This window comes from Salvelinus fontinalis, chromosome 21 (genome assembly GCF_029448725.1).
Source record: "Salvelinus fontinalis isolate EN_2023a chromosome 21, ASM2944872v1, whole genome shotgun sequence".
Taxonomy (NCBI): Eukaryota; Metazoa; Chordata; class Actinopteri; order Salmoniformes; family Salmonidae; genus Salvelinus; species Salvelinus fontinalis.
Window position 1 is genome coordinate 11,483,789 of NC_074685.1, and position 25,010 is coordinate 11,508,798.

At 43.1% G+C, this 25,010-nt stretch overlaps 1 protein-coding gene across 5 annotated transcripts; it reads left to right on the forward strand.

Annotated features, from left to right (window-relative positions):
* The first annotated feature begins 1,504 nt into the window (after nucleotides 1–1,504).
* On the forward strand, nucleotides 1,505–24,426 carry LOC129818163 (urea transporter 2-like). Of its 5 annotated transcripts, none has more exons than XM_055873820.1 (11): nucleotides 1,505–1,609; nucleotides 5,417–5,569; nucleotides 5,879–6,068; nucleotides 6,547–6,675; nucleotides 20,283–20,363; nucleotides 20,762–20,891; nucleotides 21,718–21,783; nucleotides 22,187–22,334; nucleotides 22,882–23,016; nucleotides 23,122–23,171; nucleotides 23,633–24,426. In XM_055873820.1, exons 2-11 carry the CDS (start codon nucleotides 5,443–5,445, stop codon nucleotides 23,879–23,881), a joined length of 1,305 nt encoding a protein of 434 aa, XP_055729795.1. In that variant the 5' UTR covers nucleotides 1,505–1,609; nucleotides 5,417–5,442; the 3' UTR covers nucleotides 23,882–24,426. The 5 variants fall into 5 exon arrangements, with proteins under 5 accessions (XP_055729795.1, XP_055729796.1, XP_055729794.1 ...); XM_055873821.1 differs by lacking the exon at nucleotides 1,505–1,609 and adding an exon at nucleotides 3,293–3,447; XM_055873819.1 differs by lacking the exon at nucleotides 1,505–1,609 and adding an exon at nucleotides 4,461–4,564.
* The last annotated feature ends 584 nt before the right edge of the window (nucleotides 24,427–25,010 follow it).

Genomic DNA, 25,010 nt, shown 5'->3' on the forward strand with positions numbered 1-25,010 from the left:
GGAACCCTGACCTGTTCACCGGACGTGCTACCTGTCCCAGTTCTGCTGTTTTCAACTCTCTAGAGACAGCAGGAACGGTAGAGCTACTCTGAATGATCGGCTATGAAAAACCAACTGACATTTACTCCTGAGGCGCTGACCTGTTGCACCCTCGACAACCACTGTGATTAATATTATTTGACCATGCTGGTCATTTATGAACATTTGAACATCTTGGCCATGTTCTGTTACAATCTCCACCCGGCACAGCCAGAAGAGGACTGGTCACCCCTCATAGCCTGGTTCCTCTCTAGGTTACTTCCTAGGTTCTGGCCTTTCTAGGGAGTTTTTCCTAGCCACCGTGCTTCTACACCTGCAGTGCTTGCTGTTTGGAGTTTTAGGCTGGGTTTCTATACAGCACTTTAAGATATCAGCTGATGTAAGAAGGGCTTTATAAATACATTTGATTTGATTTGAGAGTCTTTAGGTGCCTTTTGGCAAACTCCAAGCGGACTGTTATGTGCATTTTTCTGAGAAGTGGCTTCTGTCTAGCCACTCTACCATAAAGGCCTGATTGGTTGTGTGCTGCAGAGATGGTTGTCCTTGTGGATGATCCTTACATCCCCACAGAGGAAGTCTAGAGCTATGTCAGAATGACCATTGGGTTGTTGGTCACCTCCCTGACCAAGGCCCTTCTCCCCTGATTGCTCAGTGTGGCCGGGTAGCCAGCTCTAGGAAGAGTCTTGGTGGTTCCAAACTTCTTCCATTTAAGAATGATTGAGGCCACCGTCATCTTAGGGACCTTCAATGCTGAAGAAATGTTTTGGTACCCTTCCCCAGATCTGTGTATCGACAATTTCCTGTTTCGGCGCACAACGGACAATTCCTTCAACCTCGTGCCTTAGTTTTTGCTCTGACATGCACTGTCAACTGTGGGACCTTATATAGACAGGTGTGTGCCTTTCCAAATCATGTCCAATCAATTGAATTTACCACAGGTGGACTCCAAACAATTTGTAGAAGCAAGGATGATCAATGAAAACAGGATACATCTGATCTCAATTTCGAGTCTCATAGCAAAGGGTCTGAATACTTATGTACGGTAAATAAGGTATTTCTGTTTTAGTTGTTTTGTAAATTTGCCAAAAAATCTAAAAACCTGTTTTCACTTTGTTATTATGGGTTATTGTGTGTAGATTAGTGAACATCTTGTTTTATTTAATCCATTTTAGATTCATGTAAAAAAAAATGTGGAAAAAGTCAAGGGGTCTGAATACTTTCCGAGTACACTGTATATATTTGAAATTCATGTTGATTCTTTAATGTTATCGACTAGAGAATTTTAAATTAAAAATGTAACAAGTTTTTTCTTGCTTGCTTGTTTCTCAAGAATTTCATCGACCAGTCTCTCAGTTCATGTGGCCAAATTTGTTTTTATTTGACCACGTTGTTGTATATTTAGAGAAGTAAGGAAACAAGGACTTTAACCTGTTAACCTAGTATTATTGACCATGTGGCACAGGCATGCGGTAGCCACACTACCGCATGGCAAGCGGTACCGGAGTGCCAAGTCTAGGACAAAAAGGCTTCTCAACAGTTTTTATCCCCAAGCCATAAGACACCTGAACAGGTAATCAAATGGCTACCCGGACTATTTGCATTGTGTGCCCCCCCAACCCCTCTTTTTACGCTGCTGCTACTCTCTGTTTATCATATATGCATAGTCACTTTAACTATACATTTATGTACATATTACCTCAATTGAGGCTGACCAACCAGTGCTCCCGCACATTGGCTAACCGGGCTATCTGCATTGTGTCCCACCACCCCCCAACCCCTCTTTTACGCTGCTGCTACTCTCTGTTTATCATATATGCATAGTCACTTTAACGATACCTACATGTACATACTACCTCAGTCAGCCTGACTAACCGGTGTCTGTATGTAGCCTCGCTACTTTTATGGCATCGCTACTGTATATAGCCTGTCTTCTTACTGTTGTTTTATTTCTTTACTTACCTATTGTTCACCTAATACCTTTTTTGCACTATTGGTTAGAGCCTGTAAGTAAGCATTTCACTGTAAGGTCTACACCTGTTGTATTCGGCGCACGTGACAAATAAACTTGATTTGATTCATAAAGTCTGCTAATACATAAAATATACAACAAATGTTTAAAGGCCCAATGCAGCTGTTTTTATCGCAATATCAAATCATTTATGGGTAATAATTAAGTACCTTACTGTGATTGTTTTCAATTAAAGTGGTCAAAAATAAACAAAAATCACTTCTTCGCAAAGAAAAACTTCTCCAGCAACAATTTTGCTAGGACTGTCTGGGAGTGGTCTGAGTGGGGAGGGGAAACTGAAAACTAGGATGTAATTGGCAGCCTATTTCTTATTGGTCTATTAACACACCACCTAACAGGTCTAGACGTCACAGGGCAGGCCAAAACTCCATCCTACCAAAACAGGCTGAAATTCCAGGCAGTGTTTTCAAACAGTTCCTACACTAAAACGGCATGATCATAATTTTCACAATTTCACAGTATTTTTCCAACCTCATAGTGTGGAAATATACATAACAAAAATAATAAATAAAAATAAAATGTTTGACTGCACTTGGCCTTTAGTGAGCAAAAACATCATAGTATTAGGAATTTCATAGTAAGTCATATCAATGAGTCAGACAAATTTGTTTTGTTTAATAAGTCAATAATATATTATAATCACTACCTGAAAAAATTCAATTCACCGTTCTATTTATACCGGAGTCCAGAGATGTCCTTGATCAGGTCACATGTACAGGAAAAAACCTGACCGGCCTTAACCAAAAATGGTGGTAAATACCTCATCTCTATACTGTAATTATGTTAAACTCTTTGGGAATCGGCTATTGAAAGTGTTAAGAAGGAAAGCCCACCACACTGGGGTAGTAATAAACCGGAGGTGATTTAGAACAATTCTGGATTCTGATCCCTGATTAGCTGCTTGGAAGGAAAGTCTCCCAAATGCAGGGTAAAGGTAAGGAGAGAAGGTGGTGAGAGACAGGGGAGAGAATGTAGAGAAACAAGGGACAGGGAGAGCGGAGAGGACAGTGAGAGGGGAGAGGACAGTGAGAGGGGAGAGGACAGTGAGAGGGGAGAGGACAGTGAGAGGGGAGAGGACAGTGAGAGGGGAGAGGACAGTGAGAGGGGAGAGGACAGTGAGAGGGGAGAGGACAGTGAGAGGGGAGAGAACAGTGAGAGGGGAGAGGACAGCGAGTGGGGAGAGGGGAGAGGACAGCGAGAGGGGGAAAGAGAATGGCATGAGAGTGGAGAGATAGGGAGAGCAGGGCATATAATTGAATAAGATTCCTAGAGGATCTGAACGGGAGAGTAGGCTACTAGTCCCTGATTTAAACAGGACACTCAGAAGAGTAGTGGGACGCTGAGTTAATGGATCTTTCTTGAGGCGTTGAATACTTACGGTAACTGGATTTATGTTCAAGAGTCTCTGAGTGGATTATGAGAATAATTAGATTACAAGTTATTTTCCTATATGCAGGGTATCGCAAATAAAAACAAATCCAACCAAATTGCTGGATTTCTAGGTTTTCTGTTTTCACTGATGGATTGGCTTTAAATATGATCTTGACTCGTTTTTGTCAGATCCTTGACTAGGTGAGAATGCATGTTACTGTATGAACCGATAATATAATAATGATATCATAATTGGGCTGTTTTATGTGTTTTACCTCTAGATTATCATAGGTGTGAGTTGGGGAGAACTATTTCCATTTCCTATTGTTGTGTAATGAATGAATAACTTTGTTTAAACTATGTCTGTTTATGTGCTGAATAACCTTACTGTACCTTACATACTGTAACTGGAGGGGTTGGTTTCCTTGAGGAGGGGTTAACATAATGATTCGCTTAATTTGGGTTTGAGTTCAGTAATACTTGCTAAGTAATACTTGCTAAGTCATGCCCCCCTTTTAAAGCTTTGCCACACTAGGATATATGCCCCCCTTTTAAAGCTTTGCCACACTAGGATATATTGCTTGTGGAAAGTGTTTTTCACTGTACATATGTTTTTGTGTGCAAAGCATTTGATAATGCAACTTATAGTAAATTGGGCAGTATTAGTTATGGGCATGACCTGCAATGGCACCAGATGGAGTGGGAACAGAATCAAACCTCTGATTTAACCTTTGACTGAGGACCTAAAAAAGAATTATGCTAATTTAAGATCCAGCAGGAATAAAACTGACCTCAACGTGGAATAACAGAACATAGCTGTGTGTGTGTGTGTGTGTGTGTGTGTGTGTGTGTGTGTGTGTGTGTGTGTGTGTGTGTGTGTGTGTGTGTGCGTGCGCGTGCGCGTGTGCGTGCGCGTGCGCGTGTGCGTGCGCGTGCGTGTGTGTGTGTGTGTATGCGTGTGTTAGGTGGTGTGTTATTTTTATTTCTTTTGTGAATAGCACGTGTGAGGGAGGGTAGAGGGGAGGAGTTGTTGACACACGACTGTCTCTAAAGTAAACTACGGGTATTACAGTGTCACTGTTCATGGAGATCTGGACACTTCTATTCCTGGCTCATATATCACAGGTAACACTGATTTATCATTGAAAACAACATACCAATAACTATTATGTATGTCAGCGTTTTCCAAACTTAGTCCTGGGAACCCCAAAGGGAGCACATTTTAGTTTTTGCCCTAGCACTACACAGCTGATGTAGCTAATCTAGTTTATGGAGTTCATGGGACTTTTCAAAACGTCATTTGCTTTTACGTATATGGAATGCTGATTCTAATAATAGTCTTTTGACGGTAATTGAGGTGAGAGAGATAGTTTGTGTAACTCGTGTAGTGATCAATGCATCTGGTAAATGCTGTGTTAAAAGGTTAGCCCATCTATATCAAAGACTCCTCATCTTATGGAAACATAGAACACGGGTGGCCAACTCTTGACTAGATTGTACCATGATTAGCTGCTTATTTGACTTGGGTGTGTTAGTTCAGGGTTTCACATTCCTGACTCTGAATGTAGTTTATGGACCCAGAGAGCCAATGACCCAAACGGTGGATTTGCAGTATCTATTGAATAGCATTAGCTAGCATTGTTGAGGTCAAGCAGTGGGAGTGGTAGGTAGGACCCCTGTTAGCATGCTCCAGATATCCAGCCAAAACCAAATAATTTACTGCAAACCAGATGGTATAGCAGCACAGTATCTTAAAAACATTTCTGTCCAAAGGTATCACATTGCAATTGTTTGGAATTTATCTTTTATTGCTCCACTGTGGAGTTAGTAAATCAACAATATGGTCATGACAGCATATCCAGATAACTTAGAACATTGTTTTGGGAACATTCTGAACCTCAGTCTGGGCCTAGGCCAGATACTGTAATTATATAATACATGTAATTATTGAATGTTATCTACTGTGTATTATTATAGCTGCCCTGCAGGAATTGAAGCCACTAATGACGACCCCAGCGATGGAGAAGGAGGCGAGGCCTGTAGAGAAAGGGGCTACTCTTACATCCCATCTCTCCAGAGCACTTAATCTGCTTACTGGGGACATGCGTGTGTATGGAGAATGGATAAAAAGTAAGACATGTTCAATATATGATAAAGGAAATATATAAAATTCCGGGCCTTAAAGTCCCCTGCACTGCTGGGTCATGTTAAGTAAGGCACACTGTAGCAAAAACTTTTGCAGAGGGAAATGTAAATCTGTGTTCTTATTAGACACGTTTAGGTAGTCCCTCCCTGTTTTACGCTGTTTCAAACATTTACTCCTCACTGAACGTGAGCCAGGTTTTCATCCTTACCCTCTAATCAGAGACTGATTCAGAGAGTGGATACAATGGTCAATCAATGACTGCCTGTCTGTCTTTCTCTGTTGCACTGCTGCAGGGCAGATTGTGGTGGTCCAGGTGGTGGACTGGGTCCTACGTGGGGTGGCCCAGGTCATGTTTGTCAACAACCCCCTCAGTGGGCTGCTCATCACATTTGGCCTGGTGCTGCAGAACCCCTGGTGGGGCCTGAACGGACTGCTAGGATCCCTCGCTTCCACACTGTCTGCACTCCTGATTAGACAAAACATGTAAGTCTATGGCAAGACCAGTAATCTACTTCCACTTAGGCCGAATATGAATATCCCTGGCAAAAGTCTCACACAGCCAGAGGGGTATGCTGCAAAGCAGGATCAATTAGTTAGTCTTTTGCTTTTTTAGAAGGATAAGCTTGAAATGGGCATGGTCTAATTAACACAACAACCAAAAAATATCTATGGTAGATTTCTTAATGAACCAGATGTTTATCAAAGTTAGCTGGCTAACTCATAGATCCTGGTTTGTAGTATACCCCTCGGGAGTTGTAATCTTGAATATGCTCTGCAAACTGAGGTTGGCGTGGGGAAGTCTGCTTGTCTCAGTCTGAAACTCACACCAGATGTATCATTTCTCGCAATACCTTGCTTTCCCTCCCACTCACTTGGTCTTTTTTGCACCCAACATTTCTCAATATCATTGTATTTCTCTATAGCTGTATCTTTTCTGATTTGTTTGTTTTCTGTGCTTCAGGGGGGCCATATCTGCTGGTTTATATGGCTACAATGGGACCCTGGTTGGAATGCTGATGTGTGTCTTCTCAGCCAAAGGGGACTGGTACTGGTGGCTTCTGCTCCCTAATATGTTCATGTCCATGTTATGGTATGTTACAGTAAGAATGTACTCAGTATTTTGATCAATGTAGGGGAGAGTGGGGCAAGTTGAGACATTTAATAAAATAAAAATATTCAGCATCAGTCCATCAAGGGAAATATAGTATTCTAACAAAGATATCTACATATATTTCTGGATGTTGTTTATCCCTGGAAATAATCAGAATTCATGTAAACATTCCAGTTTTGAAAATGCAGCTTGTGCCAGGAGCCCACTTTTTTTGGACAACTTACCCCGGGTATGGGACAGGGGATGGGACAAGTTAAGCCGCCTACACATATCTGTACTGAATTAAATAGTACCACTACTTTTTAAAAACAATTTCTATCTTTATTTACCAAACACAATTCAACGCTATATAGAGATATATAGATAGATAAAACATCACGAATCACCACCATAAATAAATCTTGAATCAACTTCCGGTTTGGAGCGAGCGGTCGCATTTGCATTCGCTCCGCAGGTAGTATAACTTTTCATTACATTTCATTATAGTACAACGGTTTGATTTGTCTAACCTTAGCAATTTCTTCTTAGCTAGCCACATAGCCGTCTGTGTATTTAAGATAATTGCGTAATTATCGTATTTCGTCGTCTATCGTAGTCCACACTGCTATCTGCCCAGCAGCTAGCCAGCTAGCCAGCTAGCAAACGTCCACCGTCTACCGAATAGTAGTATAACTTTTCATTACATTTCATTACATTTCATTATAGTACAACGGTTTGATTTGTCTAATCTTAGCAACTTCTTCTTAGCTAGCTACATAGCCGTCTTTGTATCAAAGATAATTGCGTAATTATCGTATTTCGTCGTCCTAACGCAGTCTACACTGCTATCTGCCCAGCAGCTAGCCAGCTAGCCAGCTAGCAAACGTCCACCGTCTACCGAATAGCAGCACTGTAGAAACTATTACACTCAACGGAACGACTTGATTAGTGTAGTGTTAGCTAGCTACATAGTGTCTTTGCTGTCTTCGTATCCAAGATAATTGGGTAGTTCAGAGTGTGTAGTTTTAGAGTGATTATCTTAATTTACCGAGGTTAGCTAGCAAGCTATTTGTCGTCCTTAACGTAGGAAACACTGCTAGCTAGCCAACAGCTAGCCAACGTCTACCGAATAGAACTTCCGCACTCAACAACCCGGTCGCATTCCGCTTCGCTCCACAGGTAGTATCACATTTTCATTTCATTACAGTACAACGGTTTGATTTGTTTGATCGTAGCTAGCTACATAGCTAGCTACATAGCCGTCTTTGTATCAAAGATAATTGTGTAGTCTAGAGCGATTTTCTAGGTTAGCTAGCCAGCTATTGTCGTTCTTTTAACGTAACGTAATCAACACTGCTAGCTAGCCAGCTAGCCACCGAATAGCAGCACTGTAGCAGCATTGTAGAAACTATTACACTCAACGGAACGACTTGATTAGTGTAGTGTCAACAACGCAGCCACTGCCAACTAGCCTACTTCAGCAGTACTGTATCATTTTAATCATCTTAGTCAATAAGATTCTTGCTACGTAAGCTTAACTTTCTGAACATTCGAGACGTGTAGTCCACTTGTCATTCCAATCTCCTTTGCATTAGCGTAGCCTCTCCTGTAGCCTGTCAACTATGTGTCTGTCTATCCCTGTTCTCTCCTCTCTGCACAGACCATACAAACACTTCACACCGCGTGGCCGCGGCCACCCTAATCTGGTGGTCCCAGCGCGCATGACCCACGTGGAGTTCCAGGTCTCCGGTAGCCTCTGGAACTGCCGATCTGCGGCCAACAAGGCAGAGTTCATCTCAGCCTATGCCTCCCTCCAGTCCCTCGACTTCTTGGCACTGACGGAAACATGGATCACCACAGATAACACTGCTACTCCTACTGCTCTCTCTTCGTCCGCCCACGTGTTCTCGCACACCCCGAGAGCAGCTGGTCAGCGGGGTGGTGGCACCGGGATCCTCATCTCTCCCAAGTGGTCATTCTCTCTTTCTCCCATCCCATTTACCCATCTGTCTATCGCCTCCTTTGAATTCCATGCTGTCACAGTTACCAGCCCTTTCAAACTTAACAACCTTATCATTTATCGCCCTCCAGGTTCCCTCGGAGAGTTCATCAATGAGCTTGATGCCTTGATAAGCTCCTTTCCTGAGGACGGCTCACCTCTCACAGTTCTGGGCGACTTTAACCTCCCCACGTCTACCTTTGACTCATTCCTCTCTGCCTCCTTCTTTCCACTCCTCTCCTCTTTTGACCTCACCCTCTCACCTTCCCCCCCTACTCACAAGGCAGGCAATACGCTTGACCTCATCTTTACTAGATGCTGTTCTTCCACTAACCACATTGCAACTCCCCTCCAAGTCTCCGACCACTACCTTGTATCCTTTTCCCTCTCGCTCTCATCCAACACTTCCCACACTGCCCCTACTCGGATGGTATCGCGCCGTCCCAACCTTCGCTCTCTCTCCCCCGCTACTCTCTCCTCTTCCATCCTATCATCTCTCCCCTCTGCTCAAACCTTCTCCAACCTATCTCCTGATTCTGCCTCCTCAACCCTCCTCTCCTCCCTTTCTGCATCCTTTGACTCTCTTTGTCCCCTATCCTCCAGGCCGGCTCGGTCCTCCCCTCCCGCTCCGTGGCTCGACGACTCATTGCGAGCTCACAGAACAGGGCTCCGGGCAGCCGAGCGGAAATGGAGGAAAACTCGCCTCCCTGCGGACCTGGCATCCTTTCACTCCCTCCTCTCTACATTTTCCTCTTCTGTCTCTGCTGCTAAAGCCACTTTCTACCACTCTAAATTCCAAGCATCTGCCTCTAACCCTAGGAAGCTCTTTGCCACTTTCTCCTCCCTCCTGAATCCTCCTCCCCCTCCCCCCCCCTCCTCCCTCTCTGCAGATGACTTCGTCAACCATTTTGAAAAGAAGGTCGACGACATCCGATCCTCGTTTGCTAAGTCAAACGACATCGCTGGTTCTGCTCACACTGCCCTACCCTGTGCTCTGACCTCTTTCTCCCCTCTCTCTCCAGATGAAATCTCGCGTCTTGTGACGGCCGGCCGCCCAACAACCTGCCCGCTTGACCCTATCCCCTCCTCTCTTCTCCAGACCATTTCCGGAGACCTTCTCCCTTACCTCACCTCGCTCATCAACTCATCCCTGACCGCTGGCTACGTCCCTCCCGTCTTCAAGAGAGCGAGAGTTGCACCCCTTCTGAAAAAACCTACACTCGATCCCTCCGATGTCAACAACTACAGACCAGTATCCCTTCTTTCTTTTCTCTCCAAAACTCTTGAACGTGCCGTCCTTGGCCAGCTCTCCTGCTATCTCTCTCAGAATGACCTTCTTGATCCAAATCAGTCAGGTTTCAAGACTAGTCATTCAACTGAGACTGCTCTTCTCTGTATCACGGAGGCGCTCCGCACTGCTAAAGCTAACTCTCTCTCCTGGCTGCCTTCGACACTGTGAACCATCAGATCCTCCTCTCCACCCTCTCCGAGTTGGGCATCTCCGGCGCGGCCCACGCTTGGATTGCGTCCTACCTGACAGGTCACTCCTACCAGGTGGCGTGGCGAGAATCTGTCTCCTCACCACGCGCTCTCACCACTGGTGTCCCCCAGGGCTCTGTTCTAGGCCCTCTCCTATTCTCGCTATACACCAAGTCACTTGGCTCTGTCATAACCTCACATGGTCTCTCCTATCATTGCTATGCAGACGACACACAATTAATCTTCTCCTTTCCCCCTTCTGATGACCAGGTGGCGAATCGCATCTCTGCATGTCTGGCAGACATATCAGTGTGGATGACGGATCACCACCTCAAGCTGAACCTCGGCAAGACGGAGCTGCTCTTCCTCCCGGGGAAGGACTGCCCGTTCCATGATCTCGCCATCACGGTTGACAACTCCATTGTGTCCTCCTCCCAGAGTGCTAAGAACCTTGGCGTGATCCTGGACAACACCCTGTCGTTCTCAACTAACATCAAGGCGGTGGCCCGTTCCTGTAGGTTCATGCTCTACAACATCCGCAGAGTACGACCCTGCCTCACACAGGAAGCGGCGCAGGTCCTAATCCAGGCACTTGTCATCTCCCGTCTGGATTACTGCAACTCGCTGTTGGCTGGGCTCCCTGCCTGTGCCATTAAACCCCTACAACTCATCCAGAACGCCGCAGCCCGTCTGGTGTTCAACCTTCCCAAGTTCTCTCACGTCACTCCGCTCCTCCGCTCTCTCCACTGGCTTCCAGTTGAAGCTCGCATCCGCTACAAGACCATGGTGCTTGCCTACGGAGCTGTGAGGGGAACGGCACCTCAGTACCTCCAGGCTCTGATCAGGCCCTACACCCAAACAAGGGCACTGCGTTCATCCACCTCTGGCCTGCTCGCCTCCCTACCACTGAGGAAATACAGTTCCCGCTCAGCCCAGTCAAAACTGTTCGCTGCTCTGGCCCCCCAATGGTGGAACAAACTCCCTCACGACGCCAGGACAGCGGAGTCAATCACCACCTTCCGGAGACACCTGAAACCCCACCTCTTTAAGGAATACCTAGGATAGGATAAAGTAATCCTTCTGACCCCCCCCCTTAAAAGATTTAGATGCACTGTTTGTAAAGTGGCTGTTCCACTGGATGTCATAAGGTGAATGCACCAATTTGTAAGTCGCTCTGGATAAGAGCGTCTGCTAAATGACTTAAATGTAATGTAAATGTAATACTTTAAATTGCCTGAATGACACCAGAATATCAAGATGAAATGTATGTAGAATTTTGTTCCAGCAATATGGTGCATTTTAAAACTAAATGCAGGGCCTCCCAAGTGGCGCAGTGGTCTAAGACACTGCATCACAGTGCTAGCTGTGCCACTAGAGCTCCTGGTTCAAGTCCAGACTCTGTCACAGCCGGCCGTAACTGGGAGACCAATGGGGCAGGGCTCTATTGGCCCAGTGTCATCCAGATTAGGGGAGGGTTTGGCCTGGCCGGGATGTCCTTGTCCCATCGCGCTCTAGCGACTCCTGTGGCGGGCCGGGCACATGCATGCTGACACGGTTGCCAGGTGTACGGTGTTTCCTCCGACACATTGGTGCAGCTGGCTTCCGAGTTAAGTGGGCATTGTGTCAAGAAGCAGTGCGGCTTGGTTGGGTTGTGTTTTGGAGGACGCACGGCTCCCGACCTTCGCCTCTCCCGAGTCCGTATGGGAGTTGCAGCGATAGGACAAGACTAACTACCAATTGAGGAGAAAAAGGGGTGAAAACAAATAGCAAAAAAACAAAATGCAGATTTACTTAGCTCGGTGGAGACCCTAGGAACATCAAGAGTTAACCAATCCTGTGAACGGGTTAGGCAACTCGGGTGTCTACACTTCAACAGCAAAATTAGATAAGACGGAAGTTAATGAAGTAGGGCCAACAAGGAAGTAATGTAGAGATCTACGGGTCTTTAGCGAAGTCCAGCCAACCTTTTGATACAGTATGCAGTGATTAGGATCAGAACTGTCACCTGTAACAAAACGTAGATATGGTAGACGGCATCCAAAGGTTTAAGAGTAGGATCATAAATAATATCAAAATAATCAAGAACAAAGGTTTAAGAGTAGTATCATAAATAATATCAAAATAATCAAGAACAAAGGTTTAAGAGTAGTAGAATAAATAATATCAAAATAATCAAGAACAAAGGTTTAAGTGTAGTAGAATAAATAATATCAAAATAATCAAGAACAAAGGTTGACTGAATCATTTACTTCCTACTGCTTAAAAAAAGGCACCATCTGATTCTGTTGAGAAAAAAAAAACTTTAATCTTAGCTTCTTAACCAGCTCATCTATGTTTTTTAAAAGTCACATTTTTAACAGATTGACCAATGGTGTTTATATAAATAGTGAAGAGAACAGGTCACTAAATTGATCCCTGTGGTACACCTTCATGTACTTCAAAAATTCAGACAACCCCATCAATCACCATGGCCTGAGTTCTGGCACTAATATAACCATGAACAGTCAGAGTTCAGGCCTTGCGTAGACAACTTATTCAATAAAAGAACATGAGCAACAGTATCAAACGCTTTAGACAGGTCCACAAACAAAGCTGCACATTTAATTTGAGTGTCTAAAGCATTGACAAGATCATTAACAACTAAAGTTGTTGCTGTAATAGCACTCTGCCCAGGCCTAAACCCGGATTGGTTTACATTCTAAATATATTTCTCAGATAAATAAAGAGCAAAGTTATACATTTACCAAGGATTCGGGAATCTTAGCTAGAAAAGGAAGCCTTGAAATGGTGTGATAATGATTAAGATCATGTTTAATAAATGTGGGTTATTGAGCCAACAATGATGGGCGCTGCACAGTTAAGTAGGCAGGATCCAATTGGTCAGCCCCTGTTGATTTCTTGTCTATTGCTAGCAAAGCATCCATTAGTTATTTTTCTGTAAATAGCCTAAAAGAAAAGCTTTGACTATCATTTCTCTGATCATTCAGCAAGTTTCCCCAATCAGCATCCAGACCAATATCATTGTGAATAGGCTTAGAAGTTCTTTCCAAGAGAGAGCCTGCTGAAATAAAATGGTGATTAAACGCATCAACGATGGCAATTTTTCCTGTAATAAGTCCAGTGTCTGAAGTAATTTGTTGTGGCAGAGAGGAGGAAGTAGTGGCGCAGCGGTCTAAGACACTGCGTCAGTGCAAGACGCTGGTACAAGACACTGCATCAGTGCAAGATGCTGGTACAAGACACTGCATCAGTGCAAGACGCTGGTACAAGACACTGAAAGCCTGTGTTCCTGGCCTTGACCCAAGCATCATCTCTTTTATGAATGACTTCTGATCATTCCAGAGTGTACCAGGCATTCAATCTACCTTTAACCCTTCATGTTTTGAAGGGAGCATGATATTTGAAGACATCTGCTAAATGTCTCAGCTGATTCAGCTGTTCACTGAAATTTTTCAAGTTCCTCTTTGTGATGAAATGAGGCTTAGATTTTTGTATTCTCACACCTTTAACACAAACAACTGGGCAATGGTCGCTAATGTCTTGGGCAAAGACACCCAGGATAATAACTTCTGATTTAATAAAATAAGACAAAAGACGGTAGACCCCTATAACAGTTACAGATACATTTTTCCCCACACAAAGCCTTAAAGATGGTAGCTAACATTTTTGGGCAAGGAAAATGGATTTCAGTTAGGAGACAGAGAAATAATTTTGAATAAGAATGGCCACTGACTCTACCCTGTCTGTCAGCTCTGAACATATTACAACTCTCAATATTAATATAGATCCAAGTTTCAGCCAATACCAGCATGTCTGGATTAGTCTGCATAGCCCAGATCATGATGTTGTCCAGTTTATGAAGTAAGCTGCTAATGTTCAAATGCATCAACCCAAGTAATTTACGATTTTTAAAGTCGCATTGAGTCTCCAACTCAAAGAAGCTACGTTCAACAGGCGGTTGCAGGCCCTGTCTTATGGTTGATATTGATTATAATTGATACAACTATAAGATTGCATAGAACTCCATCATTTCGTCTATCCCTAGTAGTAATAGAGGAAGGAGTAGAAATTGTAATTACTTTTCTAAGGTTAGCACCATAGGGCCTAAGGCTGCATCCAATACCAGAGTAACCAAGGATGGAATGTTATAAGCTGACTTTACATGGGATTTGGTTGCTATAGTGCAACAGCCCAAGCCCTATGTGATTTGAAAACCTAGGGGGTATTCAAGTTTATGGAATTCATATTTGAACTAAAGGCACTGGGTGAGCAGACCAGTGGGCTTTCTCTTTTGAGCTAACAATAGCAGATCTAAGAGTGGAGTTCAAATGAATACACCCCTGGCAGTATAGACAAAAGTACGATGATAACGCTTAGAAAGGATGGGAGGTATTACCTGAGTGGGGCTTGGTCTGTCCCTGGGTTAATATCTTAACGCGGCCTTCAAATGTGAAGAGAGAGTCCGGGCTCTTAGATGGTTTGGAAGGAGTCCATCATCTCTCGGTAGAGAATTCTTTTTGTTTCCAAAAAGTGTCGAAATTGTCAATAAAATGTATGCAAACAGTGGCAGTAGTTTTTAAGCCAGATATGAAGTGCTAAGAGCCTGCTGAACCAGCGATGGCACGGGACCACAGATAATCGGCTGCTTTTCAGAGCCTTTCAGGGTGCTGATCAGCTCAATAAAATCCTGTTTCATTAGCTCTCATTTACCCTTTTTTATATAATTTGAACACAAAATTGTATATTTACTAGTCTAGTAGGGGTCTCTGCAGTGTCGTGTCTTTGGCTATGCCGGATTAAGAATGACATGCTATTCTATAAAATAATTTCTCTGTAATTAATATTACCTGATTAAACTAATCAGGTAAATGTAATTAACTAGAAAGTCGGGGCACCACAAAATAATGTTTATAGAGCTGTTATCTTCCAAATAAACTCTTAAAGACCTGGTAATCTTTTACATCAGTAGCGGTTAATATTTAATCGTCACTTTATTCAGTCTCATCTGAAAGTTGTAAATTCTTGGTTATCTTCACGAACCCTGGCTAACAAGATGAATCAGCAATACAAAATTTGGTTTAATTATTTATTTACTAAATACCTAAATAATCACAAAGAATTACATCTACACAGAATGGATCATACATTGATTACAAATTATGTCATAAAGGAAAACGTCCCTAGCGGACGGAACAGATATGACGGCTGTTTACACAAAGAAAGGGGGTTGGGTTTTGAATGAAAGAGCGGGAAGACTAAGGAACAAAAATATTTTCTCTCTATCGGCCCGTAGGCAGCTATGCTATCGTAAATACAGTATCTTATGCATTCTAAATAACCGCCCATTTGAAAAAGGAAAATGCAATAAATATTTACTCTGAGTTGCGCTTCGGTAGATTGGTCGTAGGTAGAAGGCCGGGTTGTCCAGCATGGATCTCTTGTCCTCTGAAGAATGTCTAGTGGTGAACTGGAGCGTGGTAGAATGGATACTCTGTCTGTCCTCTCCTAGCTCACGTTTACAGCTGTGGTTGCTAACGCAACGGCTAGCAGGTATCACTTCTTTAGTGAATAAGAGTTCAAAGTTCATACCAAGTTGCCATAATTTAAGCTCATGCTATATTCTGGCTAGTATAGTCGAAATTCATCCTTTCGGCGTGTTGATCATCATCTTTACGTTGAAATTTGATGCTAATTTCGTTAGGTTCTTGTCGTTCAACCAGAGCTCACGCTGAGGTTGGCTTAGTTCTGTAGGTGATCTTGTCCTTTTAACGCAAGTCCTCACATCCTTCGAACAGAAAGTTACATTTTCGTAAAGGGGCTTATATAGGGTTGGAAGAGAGGGCTGTGTTTCATAGTTTACAACCAATGTCTGTTCACATGGGCGGGGCCACTAAGTTGAGCATAGTTCACTCATGAAAACCAATTCTCTCATTTAGAAGCTAAAATTACATTTCATCTTTTCACAAATAGTTTCATATTTAAACATATAAATTGTGCAACAATTCCATGTGAATATGATGATAACTAGAATGTGTAGACTTTCCAAGATACAGTTTGTCGTCCTATCATCAGTAATAATGTCTCAGACGCCAACAGATCTGACATCATATTCATTAAGTACCAACACATATTTTCAACTGGTTGGATTACCGAAATAGGGTTCCGTTTCCCACCTTTTGATGTTCCCAGACTCTCTATTTTAACAAAGGGATTTTCAATAGTCACATCGGTAGAGTAGAGAGAGGAAAAAGGGGAAAGGTATTTATGGGGGTCATAAACCTCCCCCAACAGGCCAATGTCATGACAGCAGGGCAGTCCTGGCCAGTCAATCGGAGAGTGGCGACACATTGGCGAGGCAGTGGCACAACGACTAGGCTGAGGAGTAGAAAAGGTCTTAGTGGAACCTATCCAGGATATACTGCAATGACTCAATTTGCTTACTCTGGATGCCCAGCTCATACATATTCCTCAATAAGCTGACAGTTATCACATTGGGAATTTGTCCGGTCAATATTTTCCCAGAACAGTGTAAAATAGGTGCAGCTCCTACATGAGATGAAACGATCAATGTAGTCTCTGAAGGTGGTAACCACCAATCTGGGAAAAGTCAGTTTCCCCAAATGGCGGAAAGTGGTAGATGCCATTTTGAAAAAGTCAGTTAAAATCCACACAAATAAAATAGGTTGGCGAAGAATCAGCTAAAAGTCAATCCACACAGTGTAATAGTTAGATTGAATCACACAGTGTGTAGGATCACCACAGTTATAGGCAGCAAGCCAGAACCCAACCACAGACTAGAAACCATCCAGCACTAGCACCCACAATAAATACAACCAAGGCACAAAACTGGCCAGCATTACAACAGCAAGGAGAGAGCGGTAACTTAGTGCCTTGCAAAAGTATTCATCCCCCTTGGCGTTTTTCCTATTTTGTTGCATTACAACCTGTAATTTAAATTGATTTTCATTTGGATTTCATGTAATTGACATACACAAAATAGTCCCAATTGGTGAAGTGAAATGAAAAAAATTACTTGTTTAAAAAAATGGAAAAGTGGTGCGTGCATATGTATTCACCCCCTTTGCTATGAAGCCCCTAAATAAGATCTGGTGCAACCAATTACCTTCAGAAGTCACATAATTAGTTAAATAAAGTTCACCTGTGTGCAATCTAAATGCCACATGATCTGTCACATGATCTCAGTATATATACACACCTATTCTGAAAGGCCCCATAGTCTGCAACACCACTAGGCAAGGGGCCCCACCAAGACCAAGGAACTCTCCAAACAGGTCAGGGACAAAGTTGTGGAGAAGAACAGATCAAGGTTGGGCTATAAAAAAACATCTGAAACTTTGAACATCGCACTGAGCACCATTAAATACATCAATAAAAAATTGAAAGAATATGGCACCACAACAAACCTGCCAAGAGAGGGCCGTCCACAAACTCATAGACCAGGCAAGGAGGGCGTTAATCAGAGAGGCAACAAAGAGACCAAAGATAACCCTGAAGGAGCTGCAAAGCTCCACAGGGGAGATTGGAGTGTCTGTCCACAGGACCACTTTAAGCTGTACACTCCACCGAGCTGGGCTCTACGAAAGAGTGTCCAGAAAAAAGCCATTGCCTAAAGAAAAAAATAAACAAACACGTTTGGTGTTTGCCAAAAGGCATGTGGGAAACTCCCCAAACATATGGAAGAATGTACTCTGGTCAGACAAATTTTTTTTTTGCTTTTTGGCCATCAAGTAAAATGCTATGTCTGGCGCAAACCCAACACCTCTCATCACCCGGGAACACCATATCCACAGTGAAGCATGGTGGTGGCAGCATCATGCTGTGGGGATGTTTTTCATCGGCAGGGACTGGGAAACTGTTCAGAATTGAAGGAATGATGGATGGCGCTAAATACAGGGAAATTCCTGAGGGAAACCTGTTTCAGTCTTCCAGAGGTTTTAGACTGGGACGGAGGTTCACCTTTCAGCAGGACAAGGACCCTAAGCATACTGCTAAAGCAACACTCGAGTGGTTTAAAAGGAAACATATTTTTAAATGTCTTGGAATGGCCTAGTCAAAGCCCAGACCTCAATCCATTTGAGAATCTGTGGTATGACTTAAAGATTGCTCTACACCAGCGGAACCCATCCAACTTGAACGAGCTGGAGCAGTTTTGCCTTGAAGAATGGGCAAAAATCCCAGTGGCTAAATGCACCAAGCTTATAGAGACCTACCCCAAGAGACTTGCAGCTGTAATTTCTGCAAAGGTGGCTCTACAAAGTATTGACTTTGGGGGGTGAATAGTTATGCAAGCTCAAATTTTCTGTTTTTTTGTCTTATTTCTTGTTTGTTCACAACGAAAAATACTTTGCATCTTCAAAGTGGTAGTCATGTTGTGTAAATCAAATGATACAAACCCCCCAAAAAATACATTGTAATTCCAGGTTGTAAGGCAACAAAATAGGAAAAATGCCAAGGGGGTGAAAACTTTTGCAAGCCACTGTACTCAATGCAATTAAATTCTGGGGCCCATCAAAACAGTAACGCAACGGAGGACATGTTACCTGTATGATAGCCAGGAGAGAAGCACATTGGAGGGGGTATACAGTCATGGCTAAAAGTTTTGAGAATGACACAAATATTAATTTCCACAAAGTTTGCTGTCTCAGTGTCTTTAGATGTTTTTGTCAGATGTTACTATGGAATACTGAAGTATAATTACAAGCATTTCATAAGTGTCAAAGGCTTTTATTGACATTTACATGAAGTTGATGCAAAGAGTCAATATTTGCAGTGTTGACCCTTCTTTTTCAAGACCTCTGCAATCTGCCCTGGCATGCTGTCAATTAACTTCTGGGCCACATCCTGACTGATGGCAGCCCATTCTTGCATAATCAATGCTTGGAGTTTGTCAGAATTTGTGGGTTTTTGTTTGTCCACCCGCCTCTTGAGGATTGACCACGAGTTCTCAATGGGATTAAGGTCTGGGGAGTTTCCTGACCATAGACCCAAAATATCAATGTTATGTTCCCCGAGCCACTTAGTTATCACTTTTGCCTTATGGCAAGGTGCTCCATCATGCTGGAAAAGGCATTGTTCATCAGCAAACTGTTTCTGGATGTTTGGGAGAAGTTGCTCTCGGAGGATGTGTTGGTACCATTCTTTATTCATGGCTGTGTTCTTAGGCAAATTGTGAGTGAGACCACTCCCTTGGCTGAGAAGCAACCCCACACATGAATGGTCTCAGGATGCTTTACTGTTGGCATGACACAGGACTGATGGTAGCGCTCACCTTGTCTTCTCCGGACAAGCTTTTTTCCGGATGCCCCAAACAATCGTAAAGGGGATTCATCAGGGAAAATGACTTTACCCCAGTCCTCAGCAGTCTAATCCCTGTACCTTTTGCAGAATATCAGTCTGTCCCTGATGTTTTTCCTGGAGAGAAGTGGCTTCTTTGCTGCCCTTCTTGACACCAGGCCATCCTCCAAAAGTCTTCGCCTCACTGTGCGTGCAGATTCACTCACACCTGCCTGCTGCCATTCCTGAGCAAGCTCTGTACTGGTGGTGTCCCGATCCCGCAGATGAATCAACTTTAGGAGACGGTCCTGGCGCTTGCTGGACTTTCTTGGGCGGCCTGAAGCCTTCTTCACAACAATTGAACCGCTCTCCTTGAAGTTCTTGATGATCCGATAAATGGTTGATTTAGGTGCAATCTTACTGGCAGCAATATCCATGCCTGTGAAGCCCTTTTTGTACAAAGCAATGATGACGGCACGAAGAACAATGATTCCAAGCCCCACCCTCCTTTTGAAGCTTCCAGTCTGTTAATCGAACTCACTCTGTCAGCATGACAGCCTTGTCCTCGTCAACACTCACACCTGTGTTAACGAGAGAATCACTGACATGATGTCAGCTGGTCCTTTTGTGGCAGGGCTGAAATGCAGTGGAAATGTTTTTGGGGGGATTCAGTTCATTTGCATGGCAAAGAGGAACTTTGCAATTAATTGCAATTCATCTGATCACTCTTCATAACATTCTGGGATATATGCAAATTGCCATCATACAAACTGAGGCAGCAGACTTTGTGAAAATTAATATTTGTGTCATTCTCAACTTTTGGCCACGACTGTAGTTTCCAGTACAAGCCGGTGGAAGATGGGAGGGAGGCAAGCGCTACACCGGGCCACGGGAGAGTCAAAGAGAGTAAATCCAAGTAGGTTAAACCAAGTGGAGTTCAAGTTTGGCAGTAGTTTAAAAACATCCAAGACACAATGTCAAGTGGAAGTATGAAAGCAGCAGTAGGCAGGTGTCTGCTCAGATAATGCCCCAGTGCAGGCTCCAGTGCAGAGTATGGTAGCCAGGTATATCCATGTAGGCCTCAAAAGTTTCAGCAGACCTATTTTGTATATCTCCTTAAAAACACTGTATGCAATATTGCACTATTGTCCAATGTGTTCACAGCCAACTGAAACAAAGCTAAAATTGAATTCAACTGAAACACCCTAACTTCTAAATAATGATCCAACCCTCCATTTCCTTTTTTCCTCTACCTGATTATGATCATTTTTCAAGCTTCTTGTTGTGTGTTCTTCACTTCCTGTTCCTGTGCAGTCCCATAGTCTCCAGTGCCCTGGGATCAGTGTTCAGCAAATGGGACCTCCCTGTGTTCACTCTACCATTCAACATCCTTGTGTGTTTGCACATGGCTGCCATGGGGTCTAACCACCCTTACTTTCCAGAGGTAGGCCCAAAATATACTCACGTACACACAGAGGTACATTACCGTTCAAAAGTTTGCTGTCACTTACAAATGTCCTTGTTTTTGAAAGAAAATCTAAAAAGAATTGTCTATTACAATAACATAAAATTGATCAGAAATACAGTGTAGACATTGTTAATGTTGTAAATGACTATTGTAGCTGGAAACGGCAGATACATATTTTTTTAATATCTACATAGGCGTACAGAGGCCCATTATCAGCAACCATCACTCCTGTGTTCCAATGGCACGTTGTGTTAGCTAATCCAAGTTTATCATTTTAAAAGGCTAATTGATCATTAGAAAACCCTTTTGCAATTATGTTAGCACAGCTGAAAACTGTTGTCCTGATTAAAGAAGCAATAAAACTGGCCTTCTTTAGACTAGTTGAGTATCTGGAGCATCAGCATTTGTAGGTTCGATTACAGACTCAAAATGGCTAGAAACAAAGACCTTTCTTCTGAAAGTCGTCAGTCTATTCTTGTTCTGAGAAATGAAGGCTATTCCATGCAAGAAATTGCCAAGAAACTGAAGATCTCGTACAACGCTGTGTACGACTCCCTTCACAAAACAGCGCAAATTGTCTCTAACCAGAATACAGAGAGTGGGAGGCCCCGGTGCACAACTGAGCAAGAGGACAAGTACATTAGAGTGTCTAGTTTGAGAAACTTTGAGTCTGTAATCGAACCCACAAATGCTGATGCTCCAGATACTCAACTAGTCTAAAGAAGGCCAGTTTTATACATATGCACTCACACACACACACACCTCCTAATATCCTAATACCCCCAGTTTCTGCTTTCCCCAGGTGCTAATGCAGCCAAAGTCCTCCCTCCATCTGAACACCACCTTGGCAGAACGAAGCATACCTCAGGTAGGACAGTACCCTGTACGGTGTCCATATCAGGACAGCCTCCGACTCACAACACTGTAACCTTGTGTGTTTCTAAACGAATTCTCCAACATATTCTAGATGATTCTGTCACTTCAACAATTAAGAAACAAAAATAGGTCAAACACATAATCCTCACAGATATAGTCCAATGAAACAATTTCACTGAACTTTCCAAGAGCAGGAAATGTAGATTTCTAACAAAAGTGTATTGAGTGGATGTAGGATTATGGTAGCTTGTGGTGTTAGCTACCATGAGGTAGAAGTGACTAGTAACCACAGATCTAGGATCAGATTACCTTACTCCCAATCCTAACCCAAAGTGAGGAAGGGAAATAGATCAGTGGTTGGTGATAGACTGCTTGTTGGTTACTTCCTGGTGCAGCTCTTGATGGCGGTGCCAGTTGGCGTGGGTCAGGTGTACGGCTGTGACTGCCCCTGGACTGGAGGAATCTTCATCATAGCCCTGCTGCTTTCCTCCCCAACCATCTGCATGCACGCTGTACTGGGCTCTATTGTTGGTGTAGTGTCCGGTAAGAGACTTGCTCTCAAATAATTGTGTGCACCTGACCTCTAATCCCAGCACATACTGTGGAAATACTGATTGGGATACAAAACACGTTTGGTTTTAATGGCTATACTCATTAACAATACCAATGGACATGCTCTTTAGAGATATAACTGAGAGTGGTATAAGTTGCATCACAGAACACAATAGGAGCTGTACTTCTTTAAAAAACTGTCTTACGTTAGCGTCTCAATAAATAACTGGGGAGCATAACAGTTGTGAACATGACTTTTTTTATGTACACCGAATTAGAAACATCGGAAGTATGCTATTGTTTTCGTGTTCATTAGTCAATTTTGAAGTTAAATTCAACATATCCCAAGCTGATTTGTTGTGCATCATCGTGAAGCAAAATAATGCAGATGTAAGCCATATATTGGCAATTCTTTAATCACAGGCTATAATTGGGGCCAGGAGTTTAACTAGGTACTAGGGCCCAGAGCTTTTCATGGTCAAATCACATGGGCAGGGAAATCTGGACCTAGCTGTATTGTATGTCCTATTCGATGTAGGTCTTGTTCTAGCTGCTCCTCGTGAGGACATCTACTCAGGACTGTGGGGCTACAACAGTTGTCTGTCCTGCATCGCTATTGGAGGGGTGTTCTATGCATTGACATGGCAGAGTCATCTACTGGCTATTACCTGTGGTAGGTTCAGAAACAACACCTTCACCTTACTCAATGCTGTCAGACAAGCAGTCTACTTCATGACCACCCATTCAATGAAGCCAGTTGTTCTTTTTCTACTTTCAGCCTTTTTCTGTGCGTACATGAGTTTGGCCATTTCAAATCTGATGTCCATAGTAAGTTCTTACATTTTTATTTAATTCTTGGTCAACATCTAATGTACTGCTGCCACTAATTTGAATGCTCTGTACTTGTCTAATAAGTCAAACAAAAATTAATTTCAGCCTATAAAGAGTGCATATTTTTGATTGGTTAGTCTTCCGGTTCCTTTTATGTTGAGAGCTTTTGGTTACATAATGCAGTACAAGCAGCCGACCCTATACCATAATTAGCTGCGGTACTTCTGAATTAATGTATGAAACATTCTTACCTAACCAGGGCAATTTTCTGAAGTGTCAGTGAGTCTGTTACATCACCCAGTAGACAATCAACAATACCTAGGGTTGTACATATCAAGCATCTCAGAGTAGGAGTGCCAGGTAAAAGACAGAAATTATAGGTAAATAAGAATTATTATTCTGAGATGCTTGATACAATCTCTTAACTCCACTTCTGCCATATCACCTGTTGTTTTCAGTTTGGGCTACCAGCATGCACCTGGCCTTTCTGCCTGTCCGCCCTCACCTTCCTCCTCATCACCACTGAATCCAGAGCCATACACAGACTGCCTCTGTCGACCGTGACGTACCCTGAGGAAAACAGGCGCTACAACAAAGAGAGGTCACCAGAAAATCACCAGGGGGATCAGCAGAACATCAGTAAAGAGGAGAAACTGCTGGAGAGAAGAGAAGAGATAAAGCCTCATATCAGCCTGTCAGTAGAGTAGTGTGTATTCTGAGGACACGAAGTGAATAGCCTATCTCTCCGTGAATGCTAGTAGCTCATGGAAAAATTCTAGGAAAATGTTAGCAAATTATAGTAAAGTCAACGCTGGAGTTAGAGACATTGAAAACATATTGGCTAGGATATCAATAGCTATTGTCTTACAGTCAAAGACACCTCTGACTTAATTTCATCTTCCTCTACTGTTTTGAAAAGCAGTTTTTCTATCCTGGAATCCACACTGAATATGATTCCGGGCTGGAGTTTCACTATATTCTACAAATACTTTTGCAATGAGCCTAATAGTCTCTGGACTACAACAACTTTAGCATCCTTACATTGGACTCAATATTTTATTGTAGAATTTATAGTTGTGTTTTGCTAGTACACCTTTTTACGTATGGGCTTTGATTCAGGCTGTACCACTAATTTGTCATAACTTTATTGCTCAGTAGAGGGCAGCACACACCAAAGCAAGCCGATGCTTACTGCTGTGTCTGAAGGAGTCATTTTTGTAATCTCAAAATAAGCGCTGTTTATATGAAACAATTTTTGTTACAAGTTTTCTTATTCTATTTATTAGATTAGTAGAGAGGTGAGGGGGGGATACACCCGAACAGAAATACATTTCTTCTCTTTGGATGTAGAGAGGAATTTACAGTGCAGTAGATCATAACAGCAGTTCAGCCACTGAGTTGTTAAAGGGCGCTCTCATTAAGTTCTCTTCCAGAAAAACCAGGCTATTTTCAGACAGGTACTGTACATCACGACCTCGCCTCGTCTGCACTCGGAGGTAGAGTCATATTATTGGAGAGCACAGTGATGGATGTAAAGAAGACACATTTGTGAGAGATATTCTCTGAAACGTGTCCACGATCCTCTCTTTGTTTCACCAGTCCCCTCCCAATATCAGGTGGGAAGTGACTGCATAAACTATACTGTGTGTCTGTGTGTGTTTGCATGGGTACGTATGTATATCTGTATATATTTTCTCGGTGTGTCTGTGTTAAACCGTGACACACGTTCACACGGTCCAGCTGCAGTGACAGTCACACTCCCAGACATGTGAGAGTAAAAGCAGACAGGAGAGAGGGAGGGGAATAGAGCAGAAAAAAGAAGATGAGGGGTTGGGC

Coding starts and splice junctions, on each gene's coding strand:
- LOC129818163 (XM_055873820.1), top strand. CDS start 5,443: ATGACGACCCCAGCGATGGAGAAGGAGGCGAGGCCTGTAGAGAAAGGG. Junction 5,570..5,878: donor GTATGGAGAATGGATAAAAA/GTAAGACATGTT, acceptor GCACTGCTGCAG/GGCAGATTGTGGTGGTCCAG. Junction 20,364..20,761: donor GTCAAAGAGAGTAAATCCAA/GTAGGTTAAACC, acceptor GTTCCTGTGCAG/TCCCATAGTCTCCAGTGCCC.